We start from the raw sequence: 21,762 nt of genomic DNA, 5'->3' as shown, positions 1-21,762 counted from the left end.
TTTCCCTGCTGAGGGCGCCGAAACGTGGGTGACCTTAGGTCATTTTACAACACAAGATTGCGGCGATATTAAAACGCACCCATTAACTGTGATTCTTGGAAGAAGCAGGAGATGAAAGCAACAAGGCTGGCGACATGCACACTCTCTCCCCTCTCTCTACTTGCTATGTGGGAAGCAGTCAGAGCCTATCCTCAAGGCAGGGCGTTTGAAGACAATGCAGAAACCGTAGGCTGGGGGTCCGCTGGGTCTGCACCGAGAAGGGAGCTGTTATCTTGCTTCTGAAATTTAGAGCTTTGAAGGCGTTGGTAGTTTCTTCTCTTTTTTCACACAGATGTGGTAGACACAGGGAAAGAGGAGGGAATGGGCATTTGTACAAGAATGCTGCAGGGGTGGGGGTGGGGAGGGGAGGGGAGAGGCTGGAGGTACAGACCCAGGAATAGGTGGCAAGAAGGTGGCCACGTGAAACTAGTTCTCTGGCCGCTGGAAATCTCTGCGTTAACTTCCACCCCCACAACCCACACTTTCAGGTATAGCCCATACTTTTCTAAGCCTCTCTCAGCTGTCTGCCAGAGACGTATGGAAAAGCCAAGGTCTTCTGAAAGCTGGATTCTGTGTGGAGTGTACAGATGCAGTCCTGGCTTGAGGAGACTGCACTTCAAACAGTGTATTTCCCACAGAATTCAGGAGCCACAGATTGGTATTTTTGTAGAATCACTTTCCATTTCATTTGTGTTTGCTTCCTATAATTACAGCCATGTATTTGATCAACTTGCTTTGGCACTACTCCTACTGATCTGTCCTAACCAAATGCTCCTTAGTTGCAGAACTGCAGGGACTTCTGTATAGCATAGGCGAAGTTCTCATGGATGAGTGTGCAAGCCTGTTTCTGGAATGTGCCACTTGAGGCTGGAGTGGGGGGAGATGCTCAAATGCAATTAAATAAGTAAATCCACACCCACGGAAAACTAACACATGAGGACAAAGGGTTCTAGGCTAGCCCCTGTTTCCCCAAGGTGTGTGTTTTCTACATGTACAAATATTATTAATACTTTTTAAAAAGAATAATTAAAATTAATTTAGTGATTGGTATTCAGCAAAATACTAGCGCTTGCCCAACACTCCTTTCCCCTGTACATCAACCCCAGATCTGCTCTGGAGGGTTGAGACAACCCCTTGAAGAGACTTTGGGGGGGGGGCACAGGGGCAGGAGAGGAGAAGAACATTCCAATGCACAAGGAGAAATCCTTGTGCGGATGATGGAACATTCTCCTTAGTGCTACGCTGAATGCAATCTAATGAGCATTAGTATGGATGAACATGTCATCCTGAGAGCCCACCCCTGCACCCTGAAATAGTGCAATCCCAAAACAGGTTCACCTCCCCATGACTGGAAGTATGCGCAGCACAAGGAAGGAATCAGGGGAAGGACTATAAGAAGGGGTATTTGTCTCTTTCGCTCAGCTGGTTGTCATGGCAGCCAGAGACTTATTGGAAATTCTAGGTTTGTAGACAGAAGCATCCAGTCTGGTAAGGGAAACCCAGTTGCTAGGCAACCCCAGGGACACACAGGCCAGACAGCCAGGAGGCATGATATGGAGAAGGCTGGAACAAGGCGCTTGCTTCCAGGGGGTAGGGCCAAGACCCAGAATCTTTCACCGCAGCTCCTCAGCCTCCTCATGAATCAGCTTGGCAGAAAGCAGAAGGGGCTGTGCAAAAGCTGGTGCCAGGTCACTAGGGGAGAATTGGCTGGAGTCACTCATAGACCCCTCCTGGCTGTGCTGCTCTGATGCCTCATTCGCAAGAAGCTGGGGAATCCCTCCACTTCTTTCGCTAGCAAGCCACTTTCTGCTAAAATGACCCTCTCTCCACACGCCCTTGTTGGGAAAGCTCTTGGCAAGCTGAGGCTCTTTTCCCCTAGGGGAAAAACCTCTAAGCTCCCATTTTTGCATTAGCAACTGCCCCTAGCTGCGTCCCAACATCATGTGAAGGGCCTATGTATATCTACAGGGGATGGACGGGCACAGAATTTAGTTTGGGGCACAGAGCTAGCATGGATTAGCAGAATCAGGCAAATAAAAAATAACCAGAGAAGCAGATTTCTTTATCTTTTTCTGACGCAGAACGGTAGCAGATCTGCAAATGCGCCAAGGGGCGTAAGAGGCCACTTGGTCTTTAACGCTTCTTAGAGATGGGTCCTACAGGTTAATACAGCTAATGTTGCAGACTGCATGAAGAGATATGGGCACGCAAAGCGAATTTCCCACGGCTGCTGTGCTAATGGCCCCCATTATATGTGCCGAAATCTACACGGCGTTATAGCCACACACTAAAACCTTCTGCAAGCCAGTGGGAGAGATGCTTGTGGCCACAAAAAAGTACCTTCATTTTCTTGGCGTGGAGCTTCTCCTCCTTGAGGTGCTCTCTGAGAATCTCCCGGTGGTTCACTTCTTGCTCCTGGGCAAATTCACCAAGGGTGTACCTGCGGATGGAGTTGTGGCGCTGCGCCATGCCCAAGGAGCTGCCCCCTTGGCTGGGCACGCTGGTGAATCCCTGGCGCCTTGCAAAATAGTACACCGTCACCTGGTCGAAGCGCACATTCTTCCTGCGCAACTGTTTCTGCCTTTTCAGGATGGAAGTTGCTGGGAGGAGAGAAAGAAGGGTACGGATGCAGCAAGTGCCGAGTATACCTTTGCTCCCTTGTCATCGGGTCCCACAAAGTCCCAACTGGCCTATCATTCACATAATAGGCACTTTACCACAGCGGCTTTCAAAACATGATGGAATCCCTGGGCACTATAGATCTGTGCATGTTCCCAAACCTGGTGCTCTCCAGATGTTTCCTACAATCATCACCAGCCCCAGGGCTGATGGGAACCGTATTTCAGCAACATCTGGAGGGCACCAGATTGGGGAAGACTGTCATGCACACAGACCATGAAGGGCACTGGTCAGGCCCACTGGACTAGATCAAGTGTGCAATCTGCAACATACTCAGTCTACCGTGACTGTGCATTGCAGAGGAATGTCAGCTGTGGTGTAGAAGCTGTCATCCTGGGGTCATCTCACTGAGAAATCCCTGAGAAATCCACGGAAGGAAGCCATGGGTCCCCCGAAGCCGCTGTACTACAATAGCACAGTTTAGTTAAATAAACGAGCAAGTTACAAGAAACAAGTGTGAGAGGGTGTTTTCCCATCTTAGCATTCTTTTATAAAAGCACCTTTCAGACAAGTAAACGAAGAGGAAGTCAGTGTAGAATTCCTTTACTCAGAAGTTCTCTCTCCTCTGGCCGCCCCCGGTTGCCAACCCCCAATTCTTGTCTCCTGAACCATCCCTTAAAACTCTGACTCCTCCCTTGAAGCAAACCGCCTCTAAAAATACGCCTCCCCACAAATACACCAGACAACAGCGACCCTGAAGTTAAGAAAAAATATCGAAACCTATCAGAGTAGCAGCACAGAATTTGACTCCCATCTGTGGTTAATTCTGAACAAAGCTCCTCTAACTACCACCCTGGTAGAGACAAATCCAGAGACTTAAGTTCTGGGGTACAAGACTGTGTGCTCACTGAACAGTTCTCCTTAACATTATGAAAAAAGAGCAAAGTGAGGGCAAAAGTCAATGACTATATTCTGGACTGCACAACTCCTACGCTGGAGTACCTTAAAACTCCTTACGTAATTCATTTGTGCAAGGCCCAGTACAGGAAAAACAGGCAGCACCCTGGATACATACTCCCTCAGGATCATGTTGGGGACAAGAAACCTATTATGCATTCCAAAGTGTTATTAAAACCACCAGTCTCCCAAGACCAAACGATTGCAAGACGGTCGGTTTCATTTGGTTATATAAACAAGCTGATGGGAGTTTAGGAACGGTGACTAGCCACTGGCCACACACAGCTGCCAAAGGCACAGGAAGGGTGCTGCTTTTGAAAAGGTCTCCAAAGTAGTTGCTCAGAGCCTCAAATCCACCACCCTCTTGGTCCACCTTGGGATGCTCATTTTTCTCAGGGTAGACGTTTGATGCAACAACAAGGGCGCTGCTGATGAAGTAAGACTTCTACAGCTAAGTGCTAAACTAAAGGCAAGCAAATTATTCCGAAGATACCATCAAGCTGAAACAAAACCCCTGGGCAGGGTGTGCCACATATTCTGAAGGACGACGGGCCCAACCACTTACGTATGAAGCCGGTGGAGTTGGGTGGATTGACGCTGTCACAGCTGTCTGCGCTGTCGCTGTTAGAGATCTCATCATCAGAGTTGGAGATGGGCGATCCCACGTCCACCTCATCAAACTTCCTCTTGAGGCTGGCACTTGCGATTGCATCCATTTGTCCCTGGCTCGCATGGAGAGCCACAGAACAGAAAGGGGACTAGTGTCAACTGAAGATCTCCAACTCCAGGCCAATCCGTGGGGTGTACCGGGTACCTGGTAACATAACAAAGAGGGGAGGGGATGGTTGGAATCAGCAACTCAATCACACCACACAACTGAATCGCACACAGATTTCACGAAGCGCAGCACACAAACTCATACTAGTACCATAAATTCCTCAAGCTCTGCTCCCCTCCTGTTTCCCATTACTTTCCCTGTGCTGAGCTAAACAGCTTCTATAAAGAGCCACCTTACATCATACCAGCTCCCAAGTATGCGCTGCAGACACAGTCCACTTTCCATTCAGCTGTTTTTGCTGCTTCAAGCAGACCACCCACCCAAAGCCACCTACTACCTCCACTGGCTGCCCCCAGAGGCAGTTGGCATGCTGGGAAGGAAGGCATGAAGCAACCACATAACTCTGCAGCCTCAGCTCTAGCAGCTTCTTCATCCAGCACCAGTTCCACCCACAAGCCGCGTGGCATGGGACAGGTCTTCAGCAGACCAACCTGCGGCTCACTCTGCCCCTTCCCCTTTGCCACAATAAATTCTGGAGAGATTGGGTATGTGCCTGCCCAAGATGTTGACCCTTCCCTTCTGTGCCTATTAGCTTGTTTTATATGCACAGTCATACATTACTGCCTGGTGCCAACAGAAAACATAAATTACAATGCCCTTTACTGGTGCACAAAGCATACCCAACAACATTCTTTTGCACAAAGATGTGTACCAATATGTGAGATGGGGTAACGCAGAGTTAAGAGTGGTTAAGGCAAAGTTAAGTGGCTCAGGTCTTCCTCACTAGGAAAACAATGCTCTGCATAGCTGCACTGCTTTTGTGAGCTCCGTAGGAGGGATGGGGAAGCTGTGCCCCCCCCAGATGTTGCTGGACTGCAATTCCCAACATCCCTGACCTTGGTCATGCAGGCTGCAGCTGCTGGAAATTGGGGAGTTGCTGAACATTTGGAGGGCCCCAGCTTTCCCACCTCTGCCTGACAGGGCACTCAATGGGACCAAAGTCTCTCCAGCTGATTACTCTTTTCACCCCAACACATCCTGCCACAAAACACACAACTTCCTTTTTGTAAGGTATTCAAGTGTTTTTCACCCATCCTGAGAAAGGTTAGTCCCTCCTGGCCTATGGGGCTCCCAAAAGAATTCTGCCAGCCCCACCTTTATAGCCTGCATACACCCGAGTTTCTACATCCGTCTACTATGCGCATGTTTCATACACATCGTTTTGAGTGTTGAATTTTGAGTGTTCTGCTCCCCCTGCCACTATCCCCCCCTTCCTTTTTTAAAGGGAAGAATTCTAGACACTCTGCATCCAACCTATTCTTAGGTGCACAAAGCTGGACTGCAAGCAGTCAGTATGAAACCCTTGCTATTTTGGTTATGGGTTTTAAAAAGCAAACAAAAAACCACACACTCACAGAGAGATGGAATTCTACGGCGGACTGAAGCAACCGAGGGTTCTGAAGATACCATTTGCTTTCCTATTTCTGACCATGTTTACAAGTCAGACATGTGTGGTATGCATGCAGCTGGCTCCGAGTGGTTAAATCTGCTCTTGCCTTTTGTGTAGTTAGCGGACACCAAGGGAGCAAGAGTCATGTGTGCACTCACATTCCGAGAGAAGGCAGACAGGAATCTTGAGCAAACTAAGCCTTACAGCACGACAGAAGCCAATTGGGAAATTGCAACCATTTTACCACACAATGCACGCAGGAATACATTTGTTTATGCCAATTATTCACAGAGGGAAGATCCTTGGCTATTACACAATATAAATATCTGCATGAATATCTTTTTAATGTCATCACTGAATAACTACAAAATGCATGACCTTAGGTCAGATCCTTTTTGGCATCATCTGGGATCTGCCTCAAATCAGGGCCAGCAACAGATGTTCCAGAGTCCAGACAAAGGTGCATCAGGAGCCCAGCATTTGGCAGGGATGGGATAATCCTGCCCCAAGGCAGTCAGATCATAATCTCCAATAGCAAAAGACTAGGTTAAGCCTTTTGGAAGGAACACTGACTTGCACTACAGGGTGTAAGCGAACACAGCAGACCTGATGACCCAGTTCTGCGGGCCACGGCTCTCTCATTCAATGCAGCTCCTATGCCAATATCTTCTTATCCCTCCCCCACCCCACCCCCTGTTGCTACCCACAGTACTCTAGGAAGAGTCAGCCAATAGTCTTGCTGATCTCACAGCAGTGTGGAAGCCACAGACAATAACAACAACCAAAACACAATAGAAAATTCTGCCATCACATGTTATTGACTGAAGGGCAGATGGATGTGAAACACATGCCTGCATCCCTCCAGCAAAGAGACACAAGAGCATGCATTGGCTGGAAGACCAGAAGGTAAGAGGAGATCTGGCACATGCAAGAGTATGGCTGCTGTTCAGTAAATGCCAGCAGGGTGATGGCAAAGGTGTTTAGTATGGGAAATCATGACCCAGCAATTGTCCTAAGGATCATCCTTTGCCCTACCTATGTAACAAGGGAGGAAAATAAAAAGTTCAGTCTTCAGAAAGCCAAAAGGGGCTCCACATTAGTGAAGTAGTATGCAGCCTCAACACTTTCCACTCTTGTGGTGAACGTGTTCACCCTTGGGGAACATTTTGAGACAGAAGTGGTACCTCCTTCTTGACTTTCCAGGAAGCTGTGCCAGATGTTGTGCCAGGGGTTGATCATTCTTACCTGAGAATGAAATGTGAATACCCAACAAATCCTAACAGAACCACAACAAAAGCACTCCCTGTTTCTGGTCAGACTTGCAGCACAAAGCAGATGCAATCTCTGCCATACACAATTTGCTTTTGAGATTGCCCTTGCACAATCAAGCAACCAACTGCTCCTCTTAAGTACTCAAAGGTACCTCAGGTGTAACAAACTGCCTTTCACAACTCTATTTAAAGCACACAAAAAACCCATGAGGTCTCGGATCCCACAAATTTAAAAGAAAACCCCTCAAACTAACTACTCATAGAAGACAAAGTGGTCACATACAGTTTGAGCTAAAATGTACCCACTGCTGTATGCAGGAAATACAGGTGGGTGCAATGGACTCTGTCAATACGGGGAATTTATATTCATTGCTGATGCCAAGCTCTTGCCAATATTTAAGCCCAACCTTCTCCGATACTGAGCACATATCCAAAGAGGGGCAAGCTCTTGCTGGAATTTTAGGAGACTTTCCAATTTTCTCCTCACCTTGGTTTTTTTGTTTCATTGAACATCCCAAGGGCTTTCTAGGTATACGAACCACCAAACAGCACCTCAGATTCTATCCTATTTGTGAATTAGAAACAAATAAATAAGGCAGAAAAGGACAGAATACAGTCTCCCCAGTGGCAGAATCATGCACACACTCCAAGGTCCCCTTTTAGACAGATATTAGAAGCTTAACTCTTCCACTCTTGTCCTTTGTGGTTTAAGCCCTGAATGGCTTACTAGAGAGGGGAGTGGTGGAACAAACTCTCCTTATTACAGGGAGCTGCTAGACTTGTGCCCTCCCATGTAGGTCTGTCCCCTCTTACCCATCACAAAAGCTGCTTGCTTTGCAACCAAAAAAAGGGGGGGCAGGCCAGGGAGCCTCCAAATGCTACCAGAGCTCTTGTCCCTGCATTGAGGTATGGCATAAAACCATGCAGATGCAAACATTACTGTTACGGGGATGGGAGCAGGCTTTGTGTGCTAAAAACATGCTCTGCAAGTCCTGATTTAGCATTAGGCTCTATTTAAAAAACATGAAGCACTGCCATTATTTTCTCTGCATCCTGGATTCTGCCAGATAGCATAGCTTTATGCAGAAACGTGATGGGGGGGGGGGGGGCTCTGTAGGCCCTGCAATGCCCTTTTCCCAGTAGGAGGAAGCTAGCAGCAGCCAGAGGCAAAAGACAATGAGACCTATTAGACCAACACTCAGGCAGCCTTTGAGCTAGGAGAGCATCTGGGTTACATTACAGAGAGGGGGAGGAAGGGGGATGCCAGGTGGCTCTCTTTTTTCCAAAGCATATCATCCTTTACACCAAGGCTGCTCTTGACAGGGTAACAGCCAATAGCTGGTACTGATGAGCGCTTCTCTTGGAGGTTAGCTTGTGGTTGTCAGTTGGCAGAGGGCCTGTTTGAAAGCCAGAAGAAAAATCAATTAATTAGGGGCAAACGGCTCTGCCTTCCTGTAGAAGCTCCTTTGCTAAAAATCTAAGCGGCAGAACCCAGGACAAAGTCTAATCTCCATCACCTTAGCTCAGGGATGGGGAAACTGTGCCCCACCCGTCAGACACTGCTGGACTCCAACTCCCATCAGCCCCAGCTAGCATGGCCAAAGATGATGGGAACTGCAGTTCAGCAATGTCTGGAGGACCAAAGGCTCCACACCCCACCAAAGGCTCTACACTACCACCAAAACAAATCCCAATTTCTGTGGCAGGAGAGGGAGACAAGAGAAAGGAGAGATGTCACTGCACTTCATAGCTGAAGGACAAAGTAGAAGTCTCAAATAAACTCAGTAACTGTAGTACCTTATTTATGTACTTGTTATTATCCCACCTTTTTCTTCAAGGAGCTCATGGCAGCAGACATGGTCCTCCACATATAATCCCCCCAACAACCCAGTGAGGTAGGCAGTGACTGGCTCAAGTCATCCAGTGAGCTTCATCGTCAAGCAGGGATTTGAACCCGGGTCTCCCAGGTCCTAGTCCAGAACTCAAACCACTACACCACACTGGCTCTCCATGTGTTACTCCCCTGCCCTTTGCCATCTCAAAACACACATGCACACACTGTATTTTACCTCTAATTTTTAGTCCCCCCCACTCAATGTTTCAGAACATCTTCCTTACATTCCCCCAAAACCAACTGAACCATTTAGTCCAGGCATGGCCAAACTTCAACTTCCAGATGTTTTGGGACTACAACTCCATCATCCCTAGCTAACAGGACCAGTGCTCAAGGATGATGGGAACTGTAGTCCCAAAATATCTGGAGGGCCGAGTTTGGCCATGCCTGGTTTAGTCTGTGTCATTTGAAAGACTCAGGCTGGATGGCATGCATGCACAGAGCAAAAGAGACAAAATCTTAACAGAACACTCTCTACAGCAGCTTAGCACCCCAATACCCAAATGCCCAGTACTTTTACACCATTTAAAGGAGGGGGGGGGACTTGTATAGAGAAAGAAGGGAGGGAGGAAGCTCAAATCATGCTGACAATTCTTTTTCCTATCTCCACTTTCATGCAACAAGACATTCATTATAAAACAATGACCTTTACTCCACTAGGAGACAGAAGATCTCCATGACCACAGGCCTGTCGTTTGCTGTTGCGCCCTGCATTTCTAAGAGAGAAATAACATTTTTTAAAACCGCCTTTTCTCCCCACGAAATGCAAAAGCTAGAGGCAAGGCCAAGTAGAAGCATGAAAGAAAGACTTTTCCCTCTTTAAAAGACAGGCGCACATGTTGCTGGGAAGCACGAAGGGTGGGTGATGGGGGATTTTTAACCGTCCTCTGTAATAATAAAAGGCGCTAGTAAGTGTCGGAGAGGTTTCTCAACCTTCACAGCCGGAATCTGATGGGAAAGCAGGCCCAAAGACAAAGGGAATACAATAAAAGCCTTGCCAAAAGCTGAAACGGCATCCTCTGAAGTCACAGCTGAGAAAGTGCCACTCAACACCTCTCCCCGCAAACCCCACTTTCCTAAAATAGAACACAAGAACCAGGAAGCCTCTATGTTAAAGTTTGTTGGAGGGAGGGGGAAACAACCCCTGAATTCTCTCTTGCGGTTGCCCCTCCCCCAGAATGGGCCTCTGCTTCTGCTGGTTGATGCAAGCCCACCACCACCCACCCACCCAGCCCTGCCCAGCCCAGTCCGCTTCTTCCTTGCACTTGTCTGTTCCCATCAATGTCCTAGCAACCGTTCCCATGGCAACTAAGCTGAACAAATGGGCTTGAAAGAAACATGCCAGCCAGCTGTGGCAGATGGCAGCAAGAAGATCCTGACTGCGTGGCTCAGCTTCTCTGGGAGCAAAAAAGAAGAGAGAGTTCTTCATGCTGCTAACAAAACGCGAGCAGAGTCATCCTATTCACTCGCGCAGTGTGCCCCACTCCCCACCTGGGAGACTTCCTCTCCTTTCCCCAAAGGCCTCGCCCCCTGCACCTCAAAAAACGTTTTCCAAAAGGTAGGATGAAACAAGACCGATCCAAATCAGCTGAGGCACAGGGAGTAAAAAGTCAAGCACACTGTTCCACTTTGCAAGCCACGAACTCACTACCTGCCACTGCGGTCCCCACCCTTGGGCAGGACACCCAACCCTAGTTTTATATACAGATAGGTAGCCGTGTTGGTCTGCCATAGTAAAAATAAAAAAAATCCTTCCAGTAGCACCTTTAAGACCAACTAAGTTAGTTCTTGGTATGAGCTTTCGTGTGCAAGCACACTTCTTCAGATACACTGAAACAGAAGTTGCCAGATCCTTCTATATAGTGAGAAGGTGGGGAGGGGTATTACTCAGAAGGGTGGTGGGAATGGGAGATTGGCAGATAGCTGAGATGAGCCTGCTGACGACTCTTAACGACTGTAATAGGTCTTACAGGAAAAGGCAAGGGGTGAGAAGGTGAGAAATGGCTTAGTCATGTATAATGGGATAAGAATCCAATGTCTTTGTTCAAACCAGGTCTCTCCATGGTTTTAAGTTTGGTAATGAGTTGCAATTCAGCAGCTTCTCTTTCCAGTCTATTTCTGAAATTCCTTTGTAGTAAAACAGCTACTTTGAGATCTTGTATAGAATGTCCTGGGAGATTGAAGTGTTCTCCTACTGGTTTCTCTGTTTTGTGATTCTTGATGTCAGATTTATGTCCATTTATTCTTTGGCGTAAGGTTTGGCCTGTTTGTCCAATATAGAGAGCTGAAGGACACTGTTGGCATTTGATGCCATACACAATGTTAGATGATGAGCAATTGAATAGTCCCGAGATGGTATGTGTGATGTTGTTGGGGCCAGTAATGGTGTTGTCCGGGTGTATGTGGCAGCAAAGTTGGCATCTGGGTTTATTGCAGGCTCTGGTGCCAGTGTCCGTGTTAAGTCTGGTTGTAGTATTATTGTGGGTTAGGAGTTGTTTAAGATTGGGTGGCTGTCTGTAGGCAATGAAAGGTCTTCCTCCCAGAGCTTGAGAAAGAGAACTGTCATTGTCCAGGAGAGGTTGTAGATCTCTGATGATGCGTTGTACTGTTTTAACTTGGGAGCTGTATGTGATGACTAGAGGTGTTCTGTTATTTTCTTTTTTGGGTCTGTCTTGCCGCAAGTTCTCTCTGGGTATAAGTCTGGCTCTGTTGATCTGTTGTCTAACTTCATCTGCTGGGTATTTTAGTTCTGAAAAGGTTTGCTGTAGATCTCTTAGGTGAGAGTCTCTGTCTGTTTTATATGCGAAAGAACTGAGGCAGCGTTCAGTTTTGGGAGGAGCTGCCTCCGCATGCAAGTGCCGCCACAGCAGCCGAGCCAAATCCCAAGGTGTTTACTGGTTGCCTTGCGTGTTGGATGCAAAGCTACAGGTGAGGGAAAAGGCTTCTGGACCCGCCGACTTTTCCTGAGCTAGGCCAGACGCCACGGAGCTGGTGTGTTTCTGCACATTTCTGCCTTGGCACACGCAACACAAGGGTGCTATAAAGACGGTGCTTTTGGGGTGAGCTGGGGGGAGAACAACACTGCCACTTCCGGTTGTCCCTTCCCCTGAAATAGGGTCTTGGTTCAGAAGCGGCGCAAGTGACTGCCAGAAGAACTTTAATAATAACAATACAGTGGTACCTCGGGTTAAGTACTTAATTCGTTCCGGAGGTCCGTTCTTAACCTGAAACTGTTGTTAACCTGAAGCGCCACTTTAGCTAATGGAGCCTCCTGCTGCCGCCGTGCCACCGAAGCACAATTTCTGTTCTCATCCTGAAACAAAGTTCTTAACCTGAAGCACTATTTCTGGGTTAGCGGAGTCTGTAGCCTGAAGCGTATGTAACCTGAGGTACCACAGTAATAATAAATTTTATTTATACCCCGCCCTCCCTGGCCAGAGCCGGGCTCAGGGCGGCTAACACCAGTAAAAATTACAGTAAAAACAGAATAGGGAGGGGGGGGAAACCCAATTTAAAATACAGGTTAAAATACAATTTAAAATGCAGCCTCATTTTAAAAGTAGCCTATAGATCACATAAAGGGAGGGAAACATAAGGGTCAGACTGAGTCCAAACCAAAGGCCAGGTGGAATAGCTCTGTCTTGCAGGCCCTGCAGAAAGAAATCAGATCCTGCAGGGCCCTGGTCTCATGAGACAGAGCGTTCCACCAGGCCGGAGCCAGTGTTAAAAAGGCCCTGGCCCTGGTTGAGGCTAATCTGACTTCCTTAGGGCCTGGGACTTCTAGTGTGTTGCTATTTATGGACCTTAAGGTCCTCCACGGGGCATACCGGGTGAGGCGGTCTCTGCCTCTTCTATGCCACACGTCACAGGATGCCCTTTCCCCATACAGTTCTGGCACCACTTGCCTGTCTCCCCTTCTCACACGGGGTTTGCTCTCCCTTCTCCCAGATATCTTCCCTATCCCATCACTCAAGCAATTAACAAGTGGGAAGGGAGACAGCGCACAGATAGCACTTGCATACTTCAAGGAAGCTACTTAGAGAGATCTTATTAAATGAAAAAAGTGAGACAAGAACTGTCACACTCAACTTTCTCCTTCTCCCTCTGTGGGCAACCTTCTTTCGGTACGTAAAACTCATTATAGCCGGTAGGAAAGCAATTTGGAACACAGTGATGATACATCTGTGCCTTTTAAGATTTCTCAACAGATTTGTTAAGCGCAGGGAGCAAGTTGCTGTCGATTTCTTTCAAGGCTTGGAGGGACCATTGCGGCAGACGAGCCCAATAGGCAACAGCATGTCAGAGGACTGAACCAATTCATGGAGGTTAAGACTTGCCAATGGCTACTTGGCACAATGGCTCTACTACCACTGTATCCAAGTACCAGTAGCTGGGAATCACAAATGGGAAAGTGCTGATGCTTTCAGACTTCCCATAGGCATCTGGCTAGCCAGTGGGAGAACAAGATGCAGGATTAAGTGGGCCTCTGGCCTGATCCAGCAGGGCTCTGACGTTCTTATGGCAGAGTTTCAGAATAACTGCTTTGGAGTAACCATCTTGTAGAACCACCTTTTCTACCCAGCTACTCAGCAGGTGAACCTAGTTTTCCTTAAATATCCTTTAGGGAAGTAGATGTGAATCCATCTTACTGATTCCCACAATTAAGTTTTAAGTAACCCAAAATGTGAGAAGGCTGCCTCTGGTTTCTGGGTTGGTTCTGCTCAGAAACATCTAATTATGGTCAGTGGATAAGGGTCCCCACCTTCTAAGGAAGACTGTATTACATGCAGGGCACTTTTTCAGCCAGAGCTCAATGGAGCTCAGCAGGTCTCAGGTGGGCGCCATTGCTATTCAAAGAGAACAAGGGAGAAGTTCATGGTGAGGTCCAGCACCTCTTTTTCTAGAAAAATAGCACTGATTATACTGCAACATACCCTACAAAGGAAACTTTTTCTACCAAGCTCTTTGAGATTAGCCACGTTCACTAGACATGCTAAGTCAAACCATGGCTTAGAAACCAAATGCTTTGGTTCCCAAGGAGGAGATCACAGATGATCTGATCCTCCTTGAGATTTTTAGGTAATAAATAATAATAATAATAATAATAATAATAATAATAATAATTTATTACTTACCGTATTTTTCGCTCTATAGGACGCACTTCCCCCCTCCAAAAATTAAGGGGAAATGTGTGTGTGTCCTATGGAGCGAATGCAGGCTCCTTGGCTTCAGCGATAGCAACGCGAAGCCTCTGAAGCGCAGAGGGAGCGCTCCCTGCGCGCTCCAGATGCTTCGCGTTGCTTTCGCTGAAGCCTGGAGAGCGAGAGGGGTCGGTGCGCCCTGAAGCCTCCGGAGCGCAGCGGGAACTCGCGCTGCGCTCCGAAGGCTTCAGGGATAGCCGCCTGAAGCCTCCGGAACACAGCGGGAAGTCCCGCTGTGCTCCAGAGGCTTCAGGTTCCTTTTGCTGAAGCCAGGAGAGCAAGACTCTCTTGGCTTCAGCAGAGAGGGAGAGCTGCGCAGCGCCCCTTCAGCCAAGTGGGAGGACAAATGGAAGGGGCTTCATTTCTCCTGCCGCTTCGCTGAAAGGGCGCTGAGCAGAGAGGGGGAGGATTTTTTTTCCTTGTTCTCCCCCTCTAAAACAAGGTGCGTCCTATGGTCGGGTGCGTCCTATAGAGCGAAAAATACAGTATACCCCGCCAATCTGGCCAGGCCTCCCCAGCCACTCAGGTCAGTATGGTGCAGCAGCTAAGCAAAGTTTCAGAATATCACCTGAACCCAGGCTCATGGTTAAGGTCTCCCCTCCTTGTCTATGACCAAGGTTTGTCCTATGGCTACAGGTTGTGGTCAAGGAAGAGGGACCTTAACTACGATTCCAGGTTTGGGAGACAGGCTCAGCCAAAGCTTGGCTTAGCTGCTGACCTGAGAAGCCCAAGGAGGAGCAATGAAGGTGTGAACATGTTTGCGTGGTCGTGGTAAGCCATATTGTGGCTTACTGTGATGTGCAAACTAGGCCATTAGGATGTCAAGAACCACCCTGACTATTGCTGTTTGCCATTCTATTTTGTGATGAGCACACACAGAGAAAAGACTTAAGCACCTTGTCAAGACTGACGGTAGAACTCAGAAGAGCTACCAAACGTTAGGGATGCCAGGAGCCTCACCTGAATGATCTTCCCCCCTGAACCACCCAGAGTGCAGCAACATGAATCCTGCAAGGGTCTGCACATGAGAGAGAAATGTTTCAATGGGCAGGAGGAGAATCAGCTGCTTCTCATTATGACAAGGAATTCCAAACATGTTGAGGGTAACCCTGCGGTGTTGCAGGGGCAGGGGGGAAGCGCTGATGGAAAGGACAGAAGTGAACTGTGGGAGTCCTCCAGTGAAACACATCAGCGGATCAGGCACAAAGGAGGCAACAAGAATGAGATATGGGAGTTGGGGGGTGGGGGAGAGAAAGAATCTACCAGGGAAGTTAATTTGGTTAGGGAGTAGGGAGGATTTTGAGAAGCAGGGGTCAGAGAGGGGAAGGCAACTTCAAAAGACAATGCCAAGCCAACCGATTGCGCTCAACCTGAAAGGAACTTTCTAGCCTGCTTGCTCTCCCTCCAGGTCTATAGGGAACGCAGGCTGTCCACCTTTCCATTTCAAGGCAGAGCTACGTACAGGAAAGCCAGTCTCATTCATCCATTAGACCCACAAGACTAAGGGTTTGCCAAGGTTATATGGTCACCATTGGCTACAGAAGGCCTTCTTGTATATCTGGAAGAACTATATAAATGAATCATGATCGTTTATGTAGCACTGGGACATGTCCAGAGAAAGGCAAAATAAATGATTTGAGGAGGGAGTGCCTGGAGGCCATATATGTAATGAAGTGGAAGGATCTGCATATTTTTAGGCTGCAGGAGAGACAAATAAGAGACAGTACAATAGCAGCCTTCAAATATTTGAAGGGTTGTCACACAGACGATGGAGAAAATTTGTTTTCTGTTGCTACCACAGGTAGGACCCAAGCTAATGGCTTCTAACTGCGAGAAAGGGAATTTTGACTTATAAAAATTATGAAGAGCCTCCTGATGGTACAAGTTGCTCAGGTTTAGATTAGGTATCTGAGTTTCTAACACTGGTCAGCCTGGGTAAGTTTTTTAAACACCCCTTTCTCCACCTTCTGGACTACAGTGGTACCTCGCAAGACGAATGCCTCGCAAGACAGAAAACTCGCTAGACGAAAGGCTTTTTGTTTTTTTTGAGCTGCTTTGCAAGACGATTTTCCCTATGGGCTTGCTTCGCAAGACGGAAACGTCTTGCAAGTTTGTTTCCTTTTTCTTAACACCGTTAATACAGTTGCGACTTGACTTCGAGGAGCAACTCATAGAACGCGGTGTGGTAGCCTTTTTTGAGGTTTTTAAAGACTTTGGTGATTTTTGAAGCTTTTCCAAAACTTTCCCGACACCGTGCTTCGCAAGACGAAAAAAATCGCAAGACGACGAAACTCGCGGAACGAATTAATTTCGTCTTGCGAGGCACCACTGTACGAAACTCATTCACACAGGAAAATCTATGGACTCAAACAAATTTGTGAACAGGACAGATGAGACATCCCTTGCCTTCTTTCATTAACAAACCACTTTAAAATCAGTCTAGCATTTTTTTTTTACTGACTTTGGTTACTGCTATTCCAATAAAACTCACATCATTGGCTCTGCACGTGCGTTTTAGGACAGAACAGAACGCAGCTGCCACACGCCGCTGCAACTCACCTTTGTCACATTAGTAGTCCTTATGTCAGTTCATTAGTGATGTGGGTGGAGAGCTGCCAGAATGCAGGTTTACATCACCCTCAAGGATTTCCTACCAGCAAGAGTTATGTGTAAACTGAAACAGTCTGGGCTGAGCAACACATGTGCCAACTGGTCTACCTCAATGGCACTATTTGCTATTGGGCACCTGAGAAGGTTCCCTTTGTTTACAAGAAATCCTGGCAGCACATGTGGGCCCCTGCACTTTGCAAGCATGCTGAGAGAAGGTATCCCGTTCATACACTATTTCCACTCTGCTGTGTGCCACTTAGCGCACTTGTACTATGGCTGAACTCACCCTTGCCAGCAAATGTGGCATTAGTTTTGCTGTTGCTCCATGGAAATTTTTGAAGCTATATTTTAAAAATGAAGGCAGAATGCATGCACGGAACAGCCAGTACAGAAACACTGCAGCCAGAGTGTCATGATCCTTCCTCTCAGGCACTGGTGATGACTGGCATGCGCGAGCAAGTGGGTCCTCACAGAACTAACTACACAGATACAAATGGAATAACCTTGTTAGGTCACAAATTCAGAAGCAAATCATCAGGTTACAGAAATAAAATGATGATCCAACACGTGAGAAGCAGTCTTGAAAATCAGAATGAAAAAGGGGTGGGTGGGTGGGTAAAAAGTAATCTTGCTTAAAATCTACCTTCAACTCTCTGCAAATCAGCTTACATGTGTGGAAAATGCACCACTATGCTACAACTTGCATGCTTGATGGACGGCAAACTTCTCGCCAGCCCCAAATTAATTTACGTATAGATTTATTAACTGAATTCTCTGCAAAAAGTAACTGATATAGCATTAAACAAAACATGCAAGAAACTTTGTGATCCCCCCCCCCACCTCATAACTTCTCTTGCGGTGGTATGCGAGTAGGCAGACTTCCAACCCCGGTGACATCTCACACACAAGGCAGCAAACAAGAAAGAGATTCAAGCAGTTAAGTACCACTGGCAAAGTGCTGGCAGAGAAATGCATGTAGGAGTAGCCCTATCACATAATTGAGGCAGTCAAACAAGGAGCTTAAACCACTGACTACAGTCAAAAGGGGGAGAGAAAGAGAAGTGGGGGGTGGGAGGCCAATACTCCTACTTGGAGCCTTTTAATTACTGACCCCCAACCCCATCTGAAGACAGGAACTGGCACAAGCTTGGACACAATGTGGTCTTACTGGGAGGGAGCAGTGAGCTGCTTTTACACCCTCTAGCACAGCCTTTGCCAATCTGATTTTGGAGTACAGCTTGCATCTGCCCTAGGACACATATTTCACCCACTTCCCAGAGAAGCAAAAGATCCTGTTCTCCAAGCGCAGATGCTACTGAACACCTCTGCCATGGTAAAGGAGCCAGGACAGTCAAGAGAAAGCCAATCTCAGATTACTTCAGGGATGAATTTATGTGTATTGAAAATGACTCAATGCCTGCAAGGGCTGTTTTTCCTCGTAGACCATGCTTACGTTGGGGGGGGGGGGATTGCTGCTCTCTGACCTCCACCACAAAAGAGTCCTCAAGTTTGTGGTCATTTTTATTTCAATTGACGCTGTTCTGTACTTTTGAAAGTAGTACACAGATTTCATCCTTCACAATCAATTGACTGAAACGAGAACCGTGTGTGTGTGTGTGTGTGTGTGTGTGTGTGTGTGTGTGTGTCTTTTCGGTTCAGCGCTCTTTACTCTTTCCTAAGTCTACCTTGGTACTTTAACAGCTCAATGACTCTGTGATTACATTCAAGAGTCTCCTACCTCCTTTTATTCCCCTACATCAGGGTTAGGGAACCTGTGGTGTTCTCAGTGTGGCTGGACTCCAACTCCCATCAGCTGCAGCTAGCCTGCCAATGATGACGGGTGTTCTAGACCAGGAACATCCAAGAGATCCACAGAATCCCCATCCCTGCCCTACACACACTCTGCTCCACAGAATGTACTTTTCGCTTTGCACCTTTCTCCCACGGCAGACTTTGCAACTTGAACACTATTCTCTACGCGCAACGCTACCTCGCTCTCTTCCTTCCATAAAACAGGCTGTCAAGCTTTACTCTGCTACCAACCCGAACTCCCCATCTCCATCACTGCCCCCCAACCCAGTTATACTTCACACACAGCTCAAACATCCCCTCTGTCTTGTTGAAACGTGTCTGCTTAGCAGTTTCATCAGCCGCTGGTTTCAATACTATGGCGGAAGAATGGGAAAGCATCCCATAACGGAAAGCGCCAACTTGCAGAGACTACACATTGCCAGGGCCAATATCAAGCCAATTGCCAATATGTCTTCTGGACTGCCCCAGCATACAACCAGAGGAAACCAATGTAGCCTCAGCACTTTCAGCATGTGAACTACAGGGTTTGGCAGCATTTTAGGCTGGATTCAAAACAATTGCTAATCTTCCCAATCACATATATTCATGGCAGAGCATCTGCTTTCTATGCAGAAGATCCCTTGATCCTTGGCACCTCAAGGTAGGGCTAGGAAGAGGACCTGGTGCTGTAACCCTGGAGAGCCATTGCCTGCGAGGGTAGACAATACTGCGCTAGCTGGATCAAGGGTCTGACTCAGTATGAAGCACTCAACAATCCCCCTTAGTAATTGGTTGCAATTCAGGTTTCAAACCTTCATCCTCAGAGGAAACTCATTCCAGCTGCAAGTGTTCCTGGCAACATCTTGCTACTTTCTCCATTTTCTTATCAGTTGTCTCCCATTCCCAGAACATCTCCCATTCCCATCTTAGAACATCTGCGAAATCGTCACTGCTTAACTTCCCAGAAATACAAGCTTTAATAACCATCCTGATGTGTAATGCCAGACTACAAAAGCAAAGAAGGCAAAATGAAAAGGTGTGGTCTTCCAGAAAGCACACCCCAAAATCACGAGGCTGCGCCATATTCAAAGCCTTCCATAGCTGGCTGAATTGGTCCCAGTTCGGAACTGGATTGTCAGGGCTTGTCACCTATTGAGGCCTGGCATAGATGCAACTCTGTCCAGCCTCTAAGCTATGATGGAAAGAAAAAGCAGCAGCCCTGCTCAGGTTCACCCACACCGCCAGTGCTCCCCTCCCTTTCACAGTTTTGGAACTATGGTTAAAAGCACTATGCAAACCTGCTTCTAATCATGGTTTGGCCCCAAGTACTGTTAGCAAACACACACACACATACACGTGCAGGAGCAAATCTGAAGATAGTTAACTTTGAAACCGAGGAGGGGAAGGGGGAAGTCTGCCTAACACACAAGAGGCAAGTCCTGTGTATATCTCCACTAACCTTTAAAAACACTTTATTATTATTATTATTATTATTATTATTATTATTATGGGTAAGGGGTTGATTGTTTCCTCCTTCCCTTCCCTTTAAGGAAGGTTTCATGAGCTGTAGTTGGCAATGTCAAGGCTTCCATTACAGTGATTATCATTCTGCAAACTCCGAGACGTATTTTAAAAGTCATTTTGTCAAGATAAGATGATCTCCATTTTAAAATAACTCCCGGTCTAAAATCCTCCTTCTAAGCTGGGGATATAAGACAGGAGACTCTCTAGATATATTCTTGTGATTGGCATCTTCCAATTTCTTTTCGTAATGCCAGTATTCGGTTTTTAAAAGGAAGCTCCTTTTAGAAGGAAGCATATGTGAACAAAGCCGACACAGAGTGCTCCCACACAGGCCGTTCTCCATGTAATGCAATGCTGTATTGTCTTCCAGAGTTTGCAGGCAACCTGAAACAGAGACAGGAAAGTGCAAGCTTCCTGCCATGACCTTAATTTCACTGGAAGAGCAATTCCTGCAAACGCTGACATTAGAGCGTACTGAAATCACGGTGCTACCTACCATCTCATAGTAAACTGTCACAGCAGACTGACAGACGAAGGGATACAAGGCTCACCTATTGGGACTCTCACTACTAAAGGGAGGCAGAGAGAGATGGAATTAAAAAAAGGAAACACTCCACCAAGAGATGATTCATGAGTGTACAAAATACTTAACTGAGGTTCTGCACCCTCCCAACATAAATCCTGGCTACGCCCATGAGATAACAATATACAAAAAATAAGGCTCCATCAGAGTGCTCTGATGGTGTTTCCTGCTTGGCAGGGGGTTGGACTTGATGGCCCTTGTGGTCTCTTCCAACTCTATGATTCTATGATTCTATTCTATGATTCTACATGGTTCTTGCCCAAATTTGTAAGATTGTATGCCAGGGCACACTGTATGCTAAGAGAGAAATAAATGAAAGACTAGTGGGAACCTGAGGCCCTCCATCCAGAAGGGATGCTGCCCACTTTGTCTCTGCATAATTCGTTGTAGCCTTGCCCAACGAAGTGTAAAGGGAGGGGCCAGAGGTTGGTGCCAAAGTGGGGCATCCGAGTGCCCTGTGGTGCTCACATGAACACCGGGAAGCCCAGGTTTAGCCAGTCAATTGCAATAGGTGAGCCAACACTGACGGCAGGGAGCCTTTGCCCCTTCCTCACACCCAAAAGCCCATGAACGAGGGGAGGACCCAGGGAAGACAACATGGCCCCATCTGCAGGCCTGGGGCTCCCACCAGCACAAACTCCCTCTGTATTGCTGCAAAGAGCTCAGGCTATTTTGGGACTCTACAGAAGTAAATCAAAGACACGTCTTTTTTTGAAAAATTAAGAACCGTCAATCATCAAAGAAAGCTGGCGTGAGCCTCTGAAATAAGGGAGCGTACATATCTTCTTTCTTAAATTGCATTTTTCTTGGCGGCGGGGTGGGGTGAAGAATCAGGCTGTTTGTGATCTCATACCCTTCTGCAATAGAATAACCTCTGCAATAGAATAACCTCATCAAGAATTCCCCGAGTGTCCAATTTCACAAAGTTACCACATATACAGCAGAAGTGACGGTGCCCAGAATGACATGGCACCATCACTGCAGAGAGACGCAAACTGCACTAGTATTGGGTGATGTCATCTGAAGATGCTGAGGAACGTAGAGG

At 47.2% G+C, this 21,762-nt stretch overlaps 1 protein-coding gene across 1 annotated transcript in view; it reads right to left on the bottom strand.

Moving 5' to 3' along the window:
* Positions 1–21,762, bottom strand: part of CSRNP2 (cysteine and serine rich nuclear protein 2) — a 38,376-nt gene that overhangs the window by 10,712 nt on the left and 5,902 nt on the right. Inside the window, exons 2-3 of the mRNA XM_080994676.1 lie at positions 4,181–4,429; positions 2,380–2,639 (exon numbers count right to left, since the gene is read on the bottom strand). Of these exons, the coding sequence (XP_080850802.1) occupies positions 2,380–2,639; positions 4,181–4,331 (411 nt within the window). The 5' untranslated portion in view covers positions 4,332–4,429. The remainder of the gene's footprint in view (positions 1–2,379; positions 2,640–4,180; positions 4,430–21,762) is intronic.

Source organism: Podarcis pityusensis (genome assembly GCF_964106645.2).
Source record: "Podarcis pityusensis genome assembly, chromosome: 2".
Classification (NCBI taxonomy): Eukaryota; Metazoa; Chordata; class Lepidosauria; order Squamata; family Lacertidae; genus Podarcis; species Podarcis pityusensis.
Note: the sequence above shows the minus strand (reverse complement) of the source record. Positions and strands in the feature narration are given on the sequence as shown.